This window comes from Xyrauchen texanus, chromosome 10, assembly GCF_025860055.1.
Source record: "Xyrauchen texanus isolate HMW12.3.18 chromosome 10, RBS_HiC_50CHRs, whole genome shotgun sequence".
Lineage (NCBI taxonomy): Eukaryota > Metazoa > Chordata > Actinopteri > Cypriniformes > Catostomidae > Xyrauchen > Xyrauchen texanus.
This window is the reverse complement of record NC_068285.1, coordinates 16,048,635-16,062,568: the sequence shown is the minus strand read 5'-3', so window position 1 is coordinate 16,062,568 and position 13,934 is coordinate 16,048,635. Positions and strand designations below refer to the sequence as shown.

General features: G+C 40.0%; 1 protein-coding gene across 1 annotated transcript in view; it reads right to left on the bottom strand.

The window, feature by feature from the left end:
- LOC127650369 (histone-lysine N-methyltransferase 2A-like) overlaps nt 1–13,605 on the bottom strand; it is a 43,867-nt gene extending 30,262 nt beyond the window's left edge. Inside the window, exons 1-6 of the mRNA XM_052135736.1 lie at nt 13,214–13,605; nt 8,387–8,450; nt 2,890–4,389; nt 2,595–2,782; nt 629–736; nt 394–550 (exon numbers count right to left, since the gene is read on the bottom strand). Coding sequence (XP_051991696.1) covers nt 394–550; nt 629–736; nt 2,595–2,782; nt 2,890–4,389; nt 8,387–8,450; nt 13,214–13,504 — 2,308 coding nt within the window. The 5' untranslated portion in view covers nt 13,505–13,605. The remainder of the gene's footprint in view (nt 1–393; nt 551–628; nt 737–2,594; nt 2,783–2,889; nt 4,390–8,386; nt 8,451–13,213) is intronic.
- Between the last annotated feature and the right edge of the window lie 329 nt (nt 13,606–13,934).

Here is a 13,934-nt window from a genome sequence, read left to right as displayed (position 1 = left end):
CAATCGAACCAATCGGTCCCTTAAAACTATAAAATGGGATAAATCATCTACATGACAACTGAGGACTAAAACATCAAGCAAGTTTCTGATATTGAATCAAAACCATATAGGAGACACTTTTCTCTGCTCTGATTATACATTTCATCCACAATGATGAAAAAGGAAAGGGAAATAAAAGGGGAAAATTCCCAGATACTACAAACTAGATTTTCAAATTATTTGACAAATCACACATCTATAGAACAAACAGTACAGTTACACACCCAAGTTTAATACTTAGTATTAGGGGTCTGTTCATATTCCTAACTCTAAATAAAAGCAATACCAAAAGTGATGCTTGCCTTAGTAAGCACCACTAATAATGGACAGAATGAGGACAGAACAGGTGTGTACCATCTTCGGCAGGTGAAGCGTTGATCCCTTCCCTCTCGTGCAGGGGAAGAGCACTCAGTCTGGGAATATCATCAGGAACCATGGCACGTGGCTGTCCCAGTGCCACCGCTGCCGCTCGGCATACATGCTTTATTCGAGGACCACCTATCAAAGGCCCCTATAAAGGTAGACAGGCACAATGTTACACTCAAGATATACAGTGAACTAATTGAGTACATTTTTAATCGTAGCACACCTGTGGAGCCCCCTCCGTGTTAGACCTGACTATTCTCTTCCCTCTCCTCTTGCCTCTCTTCATGATGGCAACTGATCTGTCTCCTGCTCTCACAGACCCAGCCAGAAGCTGCAGAAAAAACACATTATTGTGAGCATAAACATACAGACCATGTAAATGACAAAGTTTGTACAAATATGGTACAACTGCTGGCCATAAGGTACAAACCAGCTTATGGGTACATAATATTTTGTATCCACTCAAAATAACCAAGCTTTGGACTAAGGCTGCAAATTTTCAGAAATATCCTTAATATGACAATCGTTATTGTTAATGATTGAAACTCAATTAATCGGTAAAATTTAACAAGTGCTTTTTAAATTGATGACAAATTAGAAGTACTGTTTTCAGTACCTATAAAATATCATTACTCTACAATTTATATGTTAAACATACAGTCAAAAGATCATACAATATAGTAATGATGTGACATATGTGACCAAAGTATAGAGAGTAAAATAGAGGACAAACAGATGTGGCTATTTGCTGCATTTTAGCTTCTAACTTCATGAAACAAATGCACACGATTACTTAACTTTAAGAGATGCTCCCGATTAAAACGAGTCCAAATACAAAGTGAGACGATGCTTCGATCTTGAGATAAACTTCACAGAATGACTTGACATGCTATGTGGATAAATTCTGTGGGCAAAATAGTCATCTCAATGGAATTCAGCACAATCGTGAATTTTGAACGATGGATTTATATAATATTTAAGGTTATATAAGGAATTTCACCCCACGGATTTCACGTGGCGTTCAAGTTTGGTGATCTTTGACAGACGAATTCAACACGTTGACCAATAGGAAGTTGATTGGTTTGGCAGTGACACCTTTGTGGGCATACACAGATAGACTGAATATTCACAATGGACAAGGATAACGTTTTAGTGGCAAGTTTCTTTTCAAATTCACTCTCACAGAGTATAAAGTGCAGTAATAAAAAGAGGCAGCCAGACAGTTCGTTTTTTTGCTGGTTTCACATGCGATTAAGGTTCGCCCACACCCTCTTCGCTATACTTGCATATCTAAAGTGTATTAATTAAAATGATGCACCTATTATTTTCAGTCCTCCATGCGTGTTTTGCGGTATTAACGTTAACGATTAATCGATTATGAAAATTATGGCCAGCAGCCATTTCATCATGTAGCTCTAGACTGGTTGCCCACTGAAGCTAAGCGGGGTTGAGCCTGGTCAGTACCTGGATGGGAGACCTCCTGGGGAAAACTAAAGTTACTGCTGGAAGAGGAATTAGTGAGCCCAGCAATGGATGCTCACCCTGCGGTCTGTGACGGTCCTAACGCCCCAGTATGGTGATGGGGACAATATATTGTAAAAAGGCACCGTCTTTTGGATGAGAAGTTAAACCGAGGTCCTGACTCTCTGTGGCCACTAAAAATCCTAGGGCAAATTTCGTAAAGAGTAGGGGTGTAACCCCGGTGTCCTGGCCAAATTCCACCACATCAATCATGGCCTCCTAATAATCCCCATCCTTCAATTGGCTGTATCACTCTACTCTCTCCTCCCAACCAATAGCTGGTGTGTGTGTGTGTGTGTGTGTGTGGTGAACGTAATAGCACATATGGGTGCCGTCGCATCATCCAGATTGATGGTGCACCCTGGTGGTGGTTGAGAAGAGGCCACTGTTCAGTATGTGAAGCGCTTTGAGTGTAGTGTCAGAAAAGCGATATATAAATGTAATGTTCACTGTTCAAAAATGAAAATGTCTGAAATTTGACATCCTTAATTTATATCTTCCCCATTTTTTTTGTTTATTTACTTTTCATGATCAATTGAATAATTAACTGTAAATAATCAACGATTACGCAACTGATTTTCGACAGTGAAAAAAGATGAAAGAATGCAGAGGCAGATTGCCAGATATGTAGTGAGTGAGACAGCAATATCTGCAGTCGTATTTTTTACCTGAGCTGACTTAAGCTGTTTCTGCTGGTCGATTTTAATCAGTTGGACTTTGGCTCTCTTCAGCAGGTGGAACATCCTCTTATTGGCACCTGTGATATTCATTCTGTTAGTGGCACCACCTTGCTCTGCCAACACCTGGGCATCTTCTGACCTCTGTTCACTAGTGCCCTCAAGGTTGGCTGTCTCTACTGAAGAAATAAATAGTCTCAGGATTAGCTGGAGAATGCAAGAACACACAAAGACACTTAAGGTGGAAAAAAACACTATAGCGATAAAATATTAGGATTAATCCTACCATTTTCTTTAGCTGGGTAATAGCCCTCCACCAAATTAGAACGATCACCAAGATGTATGGTTAGTTTTGGCACCACGTCAGGTGAGAATCCAGAATCCAGGTCTTGCATTTTGAGATCAGACTTTCTTCTCTTCAGCAAATCAACAGTCCCTTCCATATTTTGAGAAGCCCCAGGACATTCATCCACTAATCCGGGACAAGAACTGTCAACCTGCTGCATTCTTCTTTTGGCCAGGCTTGCAGTGAGCCTCTTCAACTTACGGTATATCTTATAGTGGTCAGTGGCATGGCCGAGTCTCCCACCCCTCCCGCGTTGACCACCAGTGAGACCAGAAGAACTCAAAATAGGTTTGCCTCCCTGAGATTTCACTGTTTCCAAAACACTTTTCTCTGCATTATTTAGCGTTTGTGGCTCTTGTGAGGCCTTAGGCCTGTTTCCAGCTTCTTGGGTTTGGACAAGATCAACATTCATTCTGCTGGGATCCGTAGGAATCTCAGTTGAAGCTGCCTTTTTTGGGGAACCTCTCTCTGGGAGTGCAGACATGCGTTCGTCATCCATGAACCTCTTCGGTACCTTAATGACTCGGGAAGAACGAGCACTAACAATCAGTCTGGCAGAGTGATTAGGTTTTTTTGCCTGGCCTCCAGAGCCATACCTCTCCATTTCTCCTACAACTCCGAGTGGTTTTTCCTGTGCATGGTGCTCTGCAGAGTCTACATTTGTGTAGGCACGTCGCTGCCTCTTTCTAGGCACACTAGAATCTTGTTGACTGTCATGTGACTGCCGTTTTTCTTGTTTCTGTATCCTTCGGTGGCCATAAAAACAATTTCTTAGCTTTACAAAAGGCTCCTTTCTTGAAGAACGTAACAAAATGCCGCTAAGTGATGTTCCTGCCTCTCCGTCAGGAGATAAAACAGACTCCTGGCCTGCTTCTGTCCCTACTTCTGAAGAGAGACCCCTGCGGACCCTCCTCTGTTTGCCAACTGGTTTTGGGGATATAGCACCTGCCTGTTTACTACAAGTAGTATCTGTGGTCCTCTTCCTGTGGTACTGGTTGCCATCGAGTGCCTTGGTATTTTTTGTTGATTTTCTTTGGTGTTGGGTCCCTCTAAGTTTGTAGGCTTGCTCTTTACTTTTAATCAGTGTTAAAGCCCACACTATTTTCCTGTGCTTCGCCCGGCTTTCTGTTGCAATGGAAGCATGCCTTTTCGATCTTGCAGTTTTCTCCTCATCTTCTAACTGCTCAAACACCTTGTCCACTCCATTTTCATTATCAGTCTCCTTCTGGCCCCGGAGTAACCTGCCATTTGTCTTACTTGAGCTACCCTGCTTCAATTGTCCATCTCTACCAACAGAAGGCCTTTTTACTTGCTCTGCGTCTTTCTTGGGCATCATTTTGGCTGCCATTTTAATAACCATTTTAGGCCTTGCACATTTTTGGTCCATTTTGGAAAACGTTCTGCCTTTCATATCAGGTTTGGCAGGAAGAGATGATTTTCCTGCCAGTTTGAGGGGAATGCCAAGAAAAAAGCAAGAGATGGAAAAGCATCAACATAATGTTGCATATATTGGTCAATCTTGGCAATGAGCATTCAAATTATTTTGTATAAGAACTGTGTATTTGACCGTTGTTCAAGGCAACATACTGCTTTTACTTTTATATCTCTTAAATCACTCTGCAAACTTTATTTTCACACCAACACTGACCAAGTTAGTACAGATATTGGCACCTTCATGAATTTTAAATCAATAGCTGACTGTAGTGAAAATGCCCTTGGAGGACTTCATTATTAATTTTCATAAATAGGGTAAGCATAAAACCTTCAATAGATGCTAGACCCTCAGGAGTCAAAATTTAAAGCAAGAAAACGAGTATCAAATGAGAACATTACAATGGGTGAGGATGAGTTTTTCTTCATAGACTAGAGTAATAGTTGCTGAAAAGGGTGCCTTGGCAAACAGAAGCATCAATGTCTTTCAAAAACCAATATGTCTTATTGATTCCAAACTTTAAAACTGTAGTATGTATATTTCAAATGTAATTAGCAAACATCTAAAGGATACAGGCTGTCCCTTCAAACAAAAATTATAGGTAAGTGGTACTTTTGCCAACATCAAAACCCTAAAGATTATTGAACAATGCTTCCCAAAGTGGCATAGGCAAAGAAATATATCAGTTAAAATATTTTGTAAAGATTTTTTTTTTTTCATAATATCAGTTTTGAAAGATAGCAATGTGAGATAAATGATTTGTTTCTAAATGTATCCACCATGATAATATAGTGCACAAGATTATGAAATTGAATACAAGACAGCTAATTAGCAGCGATTTTAGTCAGCAAATTCGCGCCTTCAAAATCCATCGATGGCTGCTTAGTAAAAGAGGTGCCGAGTCCGACAGTGCATCATCCTCAACAATTGGACCTGAAAGCATTACGAGTAAACATAAAAACTTGTAAGTACAGCGAGGAGTACTTTTCCTTGGGATTTACATGTGTTGGACCCACCGATAATCCCACACCTCTCCGTGTGTGCTTTGCTCAGAGACACTTTCTAACGAGGCACTGAAACCATGCAAGTTACGTCGTCACCTCGAAACAAAACATGCATCGTTTGCCAGCAAGCCTCGATAATTCTTTGAAAACAAATTAAAAGAATACCAGAATCGTAAATCTGTAATTGAGTCAACCTGTGTGAATGGTGGCGAAAATGAAAAGGCAGTGACAGTATCGTATGAGGTATCAAGACTCAAAGGTACATCTGGAAAGCCTCACCATAGGTGAAGACTTAATTTTGCCAGCCACTAAGCAGATGGTAAGCATTATGCTGGGAAAGAATGCAGTTAAGCAACTAAATTTAATTCCTTTATCAAACAACACAGTGAAGCTCTGAATCAACAATATGTCTGAGAATGTGTTCCAGCAGCTAATTAGCAGAGTACAGGCTAGTTTTTACGCAATCCAAATCGACGAGTCAAAAGACATCACAAGTATGGCAAATTTGCTCACATTCAAAAGGTATGAGTGTGATGGAGAAATTGAAGACTTTCTTTTTTGCAGACCTCAACATTCAAATGCAACTGCGGAAGCTATTTTTGACATTTTGAACACGTTCATGGTTACCAATGACATCAGCTGGACAAAGTTCATTGGACATAGCACTGTTGGTGCTCATGCTATCCTTGGGAAACACAGTGGAGTTGTGAAATGGGTCTGAGATGTTGCCCCACTGCTCACTCACGTACATTGCTGCATTCACAGAGTCATATCAAGAGATTATATCAAGTGTCATACATTGCAAGCATGTTTGTTTTCCTTTTGTGTGAAGAGATGGGAAGTGGACACCAGCAGCTCTTACCGCATACCAAAGTCCGGTGGCTCTCATGCGGCAGAGTGCTCACACAGCTCTTCCAGTTACGTGATGAAGTCAGAAAATTTTTCATTGACTCCAAATTCGAACTTGCAGTCTGCCTATGTGATTTTGACTGGCCATATAATTGGCCTACTTGTCAGACATTTTCAGCCACTTGAACAGACTCAATCTAGCCCTACACGGGAAAGCAGTAACAATGTTTCACGTACATAAAAAAATAGAGGCAACCATGAAGAAACTTGATCTGTGGTTGAAAAGAGTAGCATGAGCCAACTATGAGTGCTTCGAAAATGTGTCCGAGTTTTTGACTAAAGAGTTTGATTGGCCACTTCCAGTCACTGCAGCTGCTGTTATAACAGAGCACCCACATGCTTTAAAGTCACAGATGCAGGACTACTTCCCGGCCTCTTTGCCAACCATACTAAGGATGTAATTGCGGATCTCACCTCCAAGGAGCAGGATAGCCTTGTTGAACTCTCCAGTGACAGCTCTTTAAAACAGATTCTTTCAGGAAGACTTTTGACTCAGTTCTGGTTGTATGTGTCTTCCAAATACCCTGAGCTCTCTAACAAGGCAATGATGTTTCTGATACCATTTGCCACAACGTATCTATAGCCTAGTTTCCATCAACTTTTCATGCTATTTTGTTATCGACAAAGTGAAAATGCGTAAAAAACTTTGCCGTCTTCTGCCCGTTTCCATTCAAATGGCCTTTTGTCGATAAAAATGTTGTGCGTGATGTCGTGTCTCAAAAAGTTTGGGTTTATCACAAAATAAATCTCCCCTTAAGCCGTTTCCATACAGAAATGTGTGTATCACTAATTGAGTAACTTTCGCCTCCCAGATGTGCCTATTTTTTCCTCCTGAGGTATTGGTAAAATGGGGAGAGTATTGAGACAATTCATTGAAATTAGCCAGCTTAATCTCATTTTAATTTCACAAATAAATGCAATCAGAAGACGAGGAATTGCAATCAAAAGGGAACAGTTGCCCTTCTGAAAGGACTGTAATATTGGTCCCGATGTTATATCTATCGCAGGATGCCACCTGTTCCAACCGGAAAGCGAATCATCATGGCCCTGTTCAAGCTGGTAAACTGCACCAAGTAGTGGGGGAAATTTTCAGTCTTATTATAAGGACCATCCATCGATGTGTATATGCTGTGTGCACCGATATTAAAGAGAAATTGATGCAGTGTAATATCAAGGTTTACATTTGATACATTCCTGATATTCAATAGGCTATTTTGAACATTCATCTAAAGCATAGCCATCACAACTGCATTATGTCGACTGTGACAACTGAAGTATTGACATAGAGTTTATGTGCTAGAGTTAAACAGAAAAATATGATGTTGACCACTTATGAAATTGTTTATATTTTATATACTTTAATTTGCTTTTACATCAACTTTATTTTGATACGCTATAACTTTTTTCCCCCAAAAATTATTGGATGGAAACGTTGTTTATGTGAAGCAGGATATTTGGTGATCGTGGCTTTAAAGTCAAAGCACAGGAACGCACTGAATGTTGAATCCGATCTCCGCCTGAAATTAACGTCTATTCAGCCAGACATCAAAGCTTTAACAGCTGGAAAGCAGCATCACCCATCTCATTAGGCCTGTCGCACCAAATTGTTGGTTTGACTAGTTTCGATGTGACTAGTTTCACGATGTGAGTAGTTTCACATTTTATATGTTTATATATTCACATTTCACATTGTACTTTAATTTAAATGTAGCTGTTGTAATTATTTAAACATTGTTGTTCAATATATTTGTCAACTGATGGCATATGCAGCTTATGCATTTTGATGCTCTATTATTGTAAAAATGATACAGTGATTTGGATGCAATATATTTGAAAAAATTATCTAGCATATGTCTTGATTTAAATGTACATTTTAAAATATTATCATAGTGTACATAATGCTGATGGAACCCTTACAACTATTAATAAATGGTGTCATTTTGTGCAAAGAGACAATCTACTTATGAGCGATTTTATTATACACCCAGGACAAAATGGGATGAGGGGGGCCATATAGAACATACAAGCACACATTCCTTAAATAGTTTACTTCAAAAAAATGGTAAGACAGGGAAATAAATGCAATACTTACTTAATGAATCTTGTCCAGAACGCAAGGACTGGCTGTCAAACTTAAAGCCTGTGAAGTCTGTCTCCTAAAAAAGATAAATAGAAAGAAAGATGGATAAAACATTAAAATATTCATAAATTTTATGCATCTATTTTTTTCTCACTATAATGGTTTATTTTATGATGCGAGATTAATTCATATCATAAAAATGCATTTTTCTGCACTGGCTAACCCAACAGGAGTTACAAACCAATGCTTTGTGTTCTTCCATTTCTTGTTGAGTGAGTGAGAGATGGTGGCACTACAAAACCACAGCTTGCTTAATTAAAGTTTTATCATGGTATCATTGACCTTATTCACAGCAGCGCCATCTTTGATTTTTGATGAGAATGACAACGAGGTTATGAGGGATAGGCGTACAGTCTCTTCAATGGGTTGCGCTGCAGTTTAAATTGTTTTTAGATTTTTCCATGGACAAAACAATGAAAAAATAACTTTCCAAGAACATTCAATAGACAAAGAACTCCAAACAGCATGAGTTGTGGAAAATCAGATGGGATCTAGGAGCTTTATAAGAGTTGTGGAAAAATATCAATATATCGTGATAATTGTCCTAGTGATATTGGATCGATATTTGGCTTGCAATTTTTTGCAAACATTATGGTGATGGGAATTCTTTTTCTCTTTGCCAAATTGATCTATGAAATCAACAACAGGAGAAGGTCCCTTATCATGCTTTTCACATAATCACCCACATTTACTAAAATAATTACAATTTTACAGTAGCAACATTAACAATTTATTTTGACAAAAATGTTAGTATCATATTGCTAACCTTTTAGGTTAAATCTATTTTACTTTTGTGTATTGGAACTGAGTTGTAATAAATAATGTTTTTTTAAGTGTTTAGGCTACTATTGTATTCATAAATACTAGAATACATTTTTATAAAGACTAGCACCATTGAACTAACTGCAGAAATAAGGACCCATTATGGTTTTGTATACGTTTATAAATGTACACAGATATTAGGAAATAAACTGGCCTTGTTTTGCAAACTGGCACTTTTATATTAATTTAACAGTACATTTAGTGATTCGGTAAGAGTTCTCTGTAGTCCAATGAAGACGAATGAGAAACATTGGGTGAAATATCGCAATATATCGTAGTTTTGAATCGCAAAAATATCGAACCGTGACATAAATATCGACCCCTACTATGAAGTAGCCTTTAGTTAAATAATTAAGCTCTGTTGTGGTCTCATTCACAGCTGAACCAACAATCCTTATATTGAGCTGAGATATCACACTTGTAGACTGGTGCTATATACACTCACCTAAAGGATTATTAGGAACACCATACTAATACTGTGTTTGACCCTCTTTCGCCTTCAGAACTGCCTTAATTCTACGTGGCATTGATTCAACAAGGTGCTGAAAGCATTCTTTAGAAATGTTGGCCCATATTGATAGGACAGCATCTTGCAGTTGATGGAGATTTGTGGGATGCACATCCAGGGCACGAAGCTCCCGTTCCACCACATCCCAAAGATGCTCTATTGGGTTGAGATCTGGTGACTGTGGGGGCCATTTTAGTACAGTGAACTCATTGTCATGTTCAAGAAACCAATTTGAAATGATTCGAGCTTTGTGACATGGTGCATTATCCTGCTGGAAGTAGCCATCAGAGGATCGGTACATGGTGGCCATAAAGGGATGGACATGGTCAGAAACAATGCTCAGGTAGGCCGTGGCATTTAAACGATGCCCAATTGGCACTAAGGGGCCTAAAGTGTGCCAAGAAAACATCCCCCACACCATTACACCACCACCACCAGCCTGCACAGTGGTAACAAGGCATGATGGATCCATGTTCTCATTCTGTTTACGCCAAATTCTGACTCTACCATCTGAATGTCTCAACAGAAATCGAGACTCATCAGACCAGGCAACATTTTTCCAGTCTTCAACTGTCCAATTTTGGTGAGCTCTTGCAAATTGTAGCCTCTTTTTCCTATTTGTAGTGGAGATGAGTGGTACCGGTGGGGTCTTCTGCTGTTGTAGCCCATCCGCCTCAAGGTTGTGCGTGTTGTGGCTTCACAAATGCTTTGCTGCATACCTCGGTTGTAACGAGTGGTTATTTCAGGCAAAGTTGCTCTTCTATCAGCTTGAATCAGTCGGCCCATTCTCCTCTGACCTCTAGCATCAACAAGGCATTTTCACCCACAGGACTGCCGCATACTGGATGTTTTTCCCTTTTCACACCATTCTTTGTAAACCCTAGAAATGGTTGTGTGTGAAAATCCCAGTAACTGAGCAGATTGTGAAATACTCAGACCGGCCCGTCTGGCACCAACAACCATGCCACGCTCAAAATTGCTTAAATCACCTTTCTTTCCCATTCTGACATTCAGTTTGGAGTTCAGGAGATTGTCTTGACCAGGACCACACCCCTAAATGCATTGAAGCAACTGCCATGTGATTGGTTGATTAGATAATTGCATTAATGAGAAATTGAACAGGTGTTCCTAATAATCCTTTAGGTGAGTGTATAGCTGATTAAATGGACTGAAACTCAGAGGTAGTTGCAATCAGTCAGCTCTCCAACATCATCCTTACATGAGAGGACATTTGCACTTTAGGGCGATATTAAGAAATCTGCTGTTGAACTAAGTTATTTCTGCAAAAGAGTGCATCTAGAGTCTGATTCCCAATGCTACAACTAGAGCCCGACTGATATCCCTGCCGATATAGTTAATTTTCTCCAAGCATTGCATCTCACCAACTAGGTAACAATGTAGCGTGAAATCAACACTCAACAGAAACAATCCACCACCACAATCCAGTTGTCTGCTGAACTGCAAAAAGATGTTTACCTTTCAATGATGTTTACACTCTCTGTGGGACAAACGCTATGACACCAATTCTAAATCACCCAAGCATTGTTTTCTGCATTATATGTTCTGGAAAAAAAAGTTCTAATATCTGCATATTTTGGAAAACATATACAACGATGCCTATATATATATGAAAGAAAGGCTAATCAGTTGAGCACAAGCTACAACCCATGAAGAATTGGAAGTACGGGATTAAACAATTTGTCACCAAGTCTGTTTTGGAGATGCTTGTATGCATTAAAATGTCCTCTGTTTAATCTAAATATTTTAAAATAAAGTATGTTTTTATAAAAAAAATATTATTTTGTATAGAGATTTCCCGATCGATCGGCCGCCATTCAAAAACGGCCATTCAATATTCGTCATAAATCCGTGATCGGCCGATTGTGCCTAGATTTAGGGCCGATCTTTTTTGCAGCATGCAGGCGATCACCCATACACAACTCCTCTAATGAATGAGTGCTTTCTCAGCCCTTGAAGCATGAAAGAATGGCCTTTGCAGGGTGAGTTGTTGGCAATTTTAAGCATTCACGAATTTAAACTTCCAGACATGATGTAATAGAGATGAATATGCCGGTTTGTTTTGGAAAATGTGTAAGAATTACATGCGTGTGAATATTAATGAGCCCATTTTCTAGAGTTGTTATGGTAACTCAGTGGTAAAGACGCTGGCCACCACCACTGGAGTTCGCTAGTTCGAATCCCAGGGCGTGCTGAGTGACACCAGCCAGGTCTCCTAAGCAACCAAATTGGCACTGTTGCTAGGGAGGGTAGATTCACATGGGGTAACCTCCTTGTGGTCGCTATAATGTGATTCGTTCTCGGTGGGACACGTGGTGAGTTGAGCGTGGATGCCACGGTGGATACCAAATCCAAAGGTTTGTGAAAACCTTTTCAAGTGCTGTTACATTGCTGAAGTGATGTTTTTTAGGTCCTGCATTGTTTTTCAAATCTTAAGTGAAGCGCTGTAACACAGCTGACACCTCTTGTCTTTATGTGTTCGCACCCTCGTCCATGGACTGCGTCACTTCTGCCTTATTTTTCGATTTGGATTAATCAAATTAAATCGAGAAATCGATTTACATGTATGAAACTGTTCTCACTAATACAGTAAAACCTAGTGAGGACAGTCCTCACAAACAAACAAAGCTACATAAAGGTGCAAAACACAGAACATGATTCAGATTAGAATAAAACGATTGTATTAACCATAGTCCAAAAGCCAATGTGATACAATGAGAAACTGTGCAAAGAAAAAATAAAGATAACAATAGTGCAAATTCTACTTTGCAGAATAAAGAAGAGATCCCTTTGACTGACATTAAAATCCCTAGAAAGTTTCACTGATAGAAAGGGCATTCAACATTATTTCTATGGAAACATGGAATAATGCACAGATTCACTTAGCATATATTCTAAACGCACACCACATATCATCAACAAATAAACACCTTGTGCAAACACAATTGTTTATAAGTATTAATAACTCATAAATTGAGCTGTCCGGACACACACTTAACTGACATAATGTTTCAGAGCTGATAACTTTGATCCAACTCCTTTACAGCACATCTGAGGAAACAATCATCTTGTTTTCAGGTTTCAACAATACTGTAACTGACCCACAAACAGTTCCAGTAGCCACGGCAACTCATTCAACCCCAAGCCGTTTCTAAAGTTAAAATCCCGCCATTAGAGCTCGACACCCCGGCAAAAGTCCACCATATGACAGCGTCTCTTTACACACTTTAAAGAGGCCCCGTATCTTAATCTGCAGAGCTCGGGACCGTGCAACTTTGCTTAGGCGGGTGCATCTCCGCATGAACTGACATTAGCAAACCCTGAGCGACATGCATAACAATGCGCTTGCTATGCATTTCACTCTCCTCCTCCTCCTCCTCCTCCTCCTCCTCATCCGCTGTTGAACTGTATTTCACTATGATGGCACTCACCTCATCGCTTCCACTAGTGCAGAATCCCACCTCGCTCTGGCGCCTGTGCTTCACCGCCAGCCTGAGCAAGTGCGACAGTGTCGGATCATCTCTCAGCGTAGCTCCAACGTCGACGGGCCTCGGCCCTTTGCTATCTTTGGCCCACAGCCGGCCGACGTGCGAGCGTTTCTCCGTCCTCAGCAGGCTTCGAGACATCCATGGCCGACCCGGGAAACGGCAGCGAACGCTGGCTGAGGTGTTTATGCCCGCTACAACAGCCGAGGCTGGTAATCCGCCTCCTGCTGCCGCCATTATTACATGCCACAACAACAACAACTACGGCGCTGAGCTCTCGACTGAAGAGGAACAAGATGGAAAGGCGCGAGATAGCGGAGGAAACGAATTGCATTATGGGAGATGTTGTTTTTTTAGATCATGTTTGGTCTTTGAACATCTGGAGTCATATGCACAGGTTTGGGAGGGTTATGTAGTCCATAATGTATTCCACTACAGATTATAGATTACATGGTGTAAAATGTAATTTGTAATGTATTATGTTAGATTACTCAAGATCAGTAATTTATTATAAATACTTTGGATTACTTCTTCAGCACTGGTAGATTTTTTTCACTTGTTTTGACTATTAAAAACTGTGCCAGTACAGTCAGATAAAATACACATGTTAAAAATACATTCTCTGAAAAACCTAAATATGCAGTGTTGTTTCTAAAACAAGATAAAT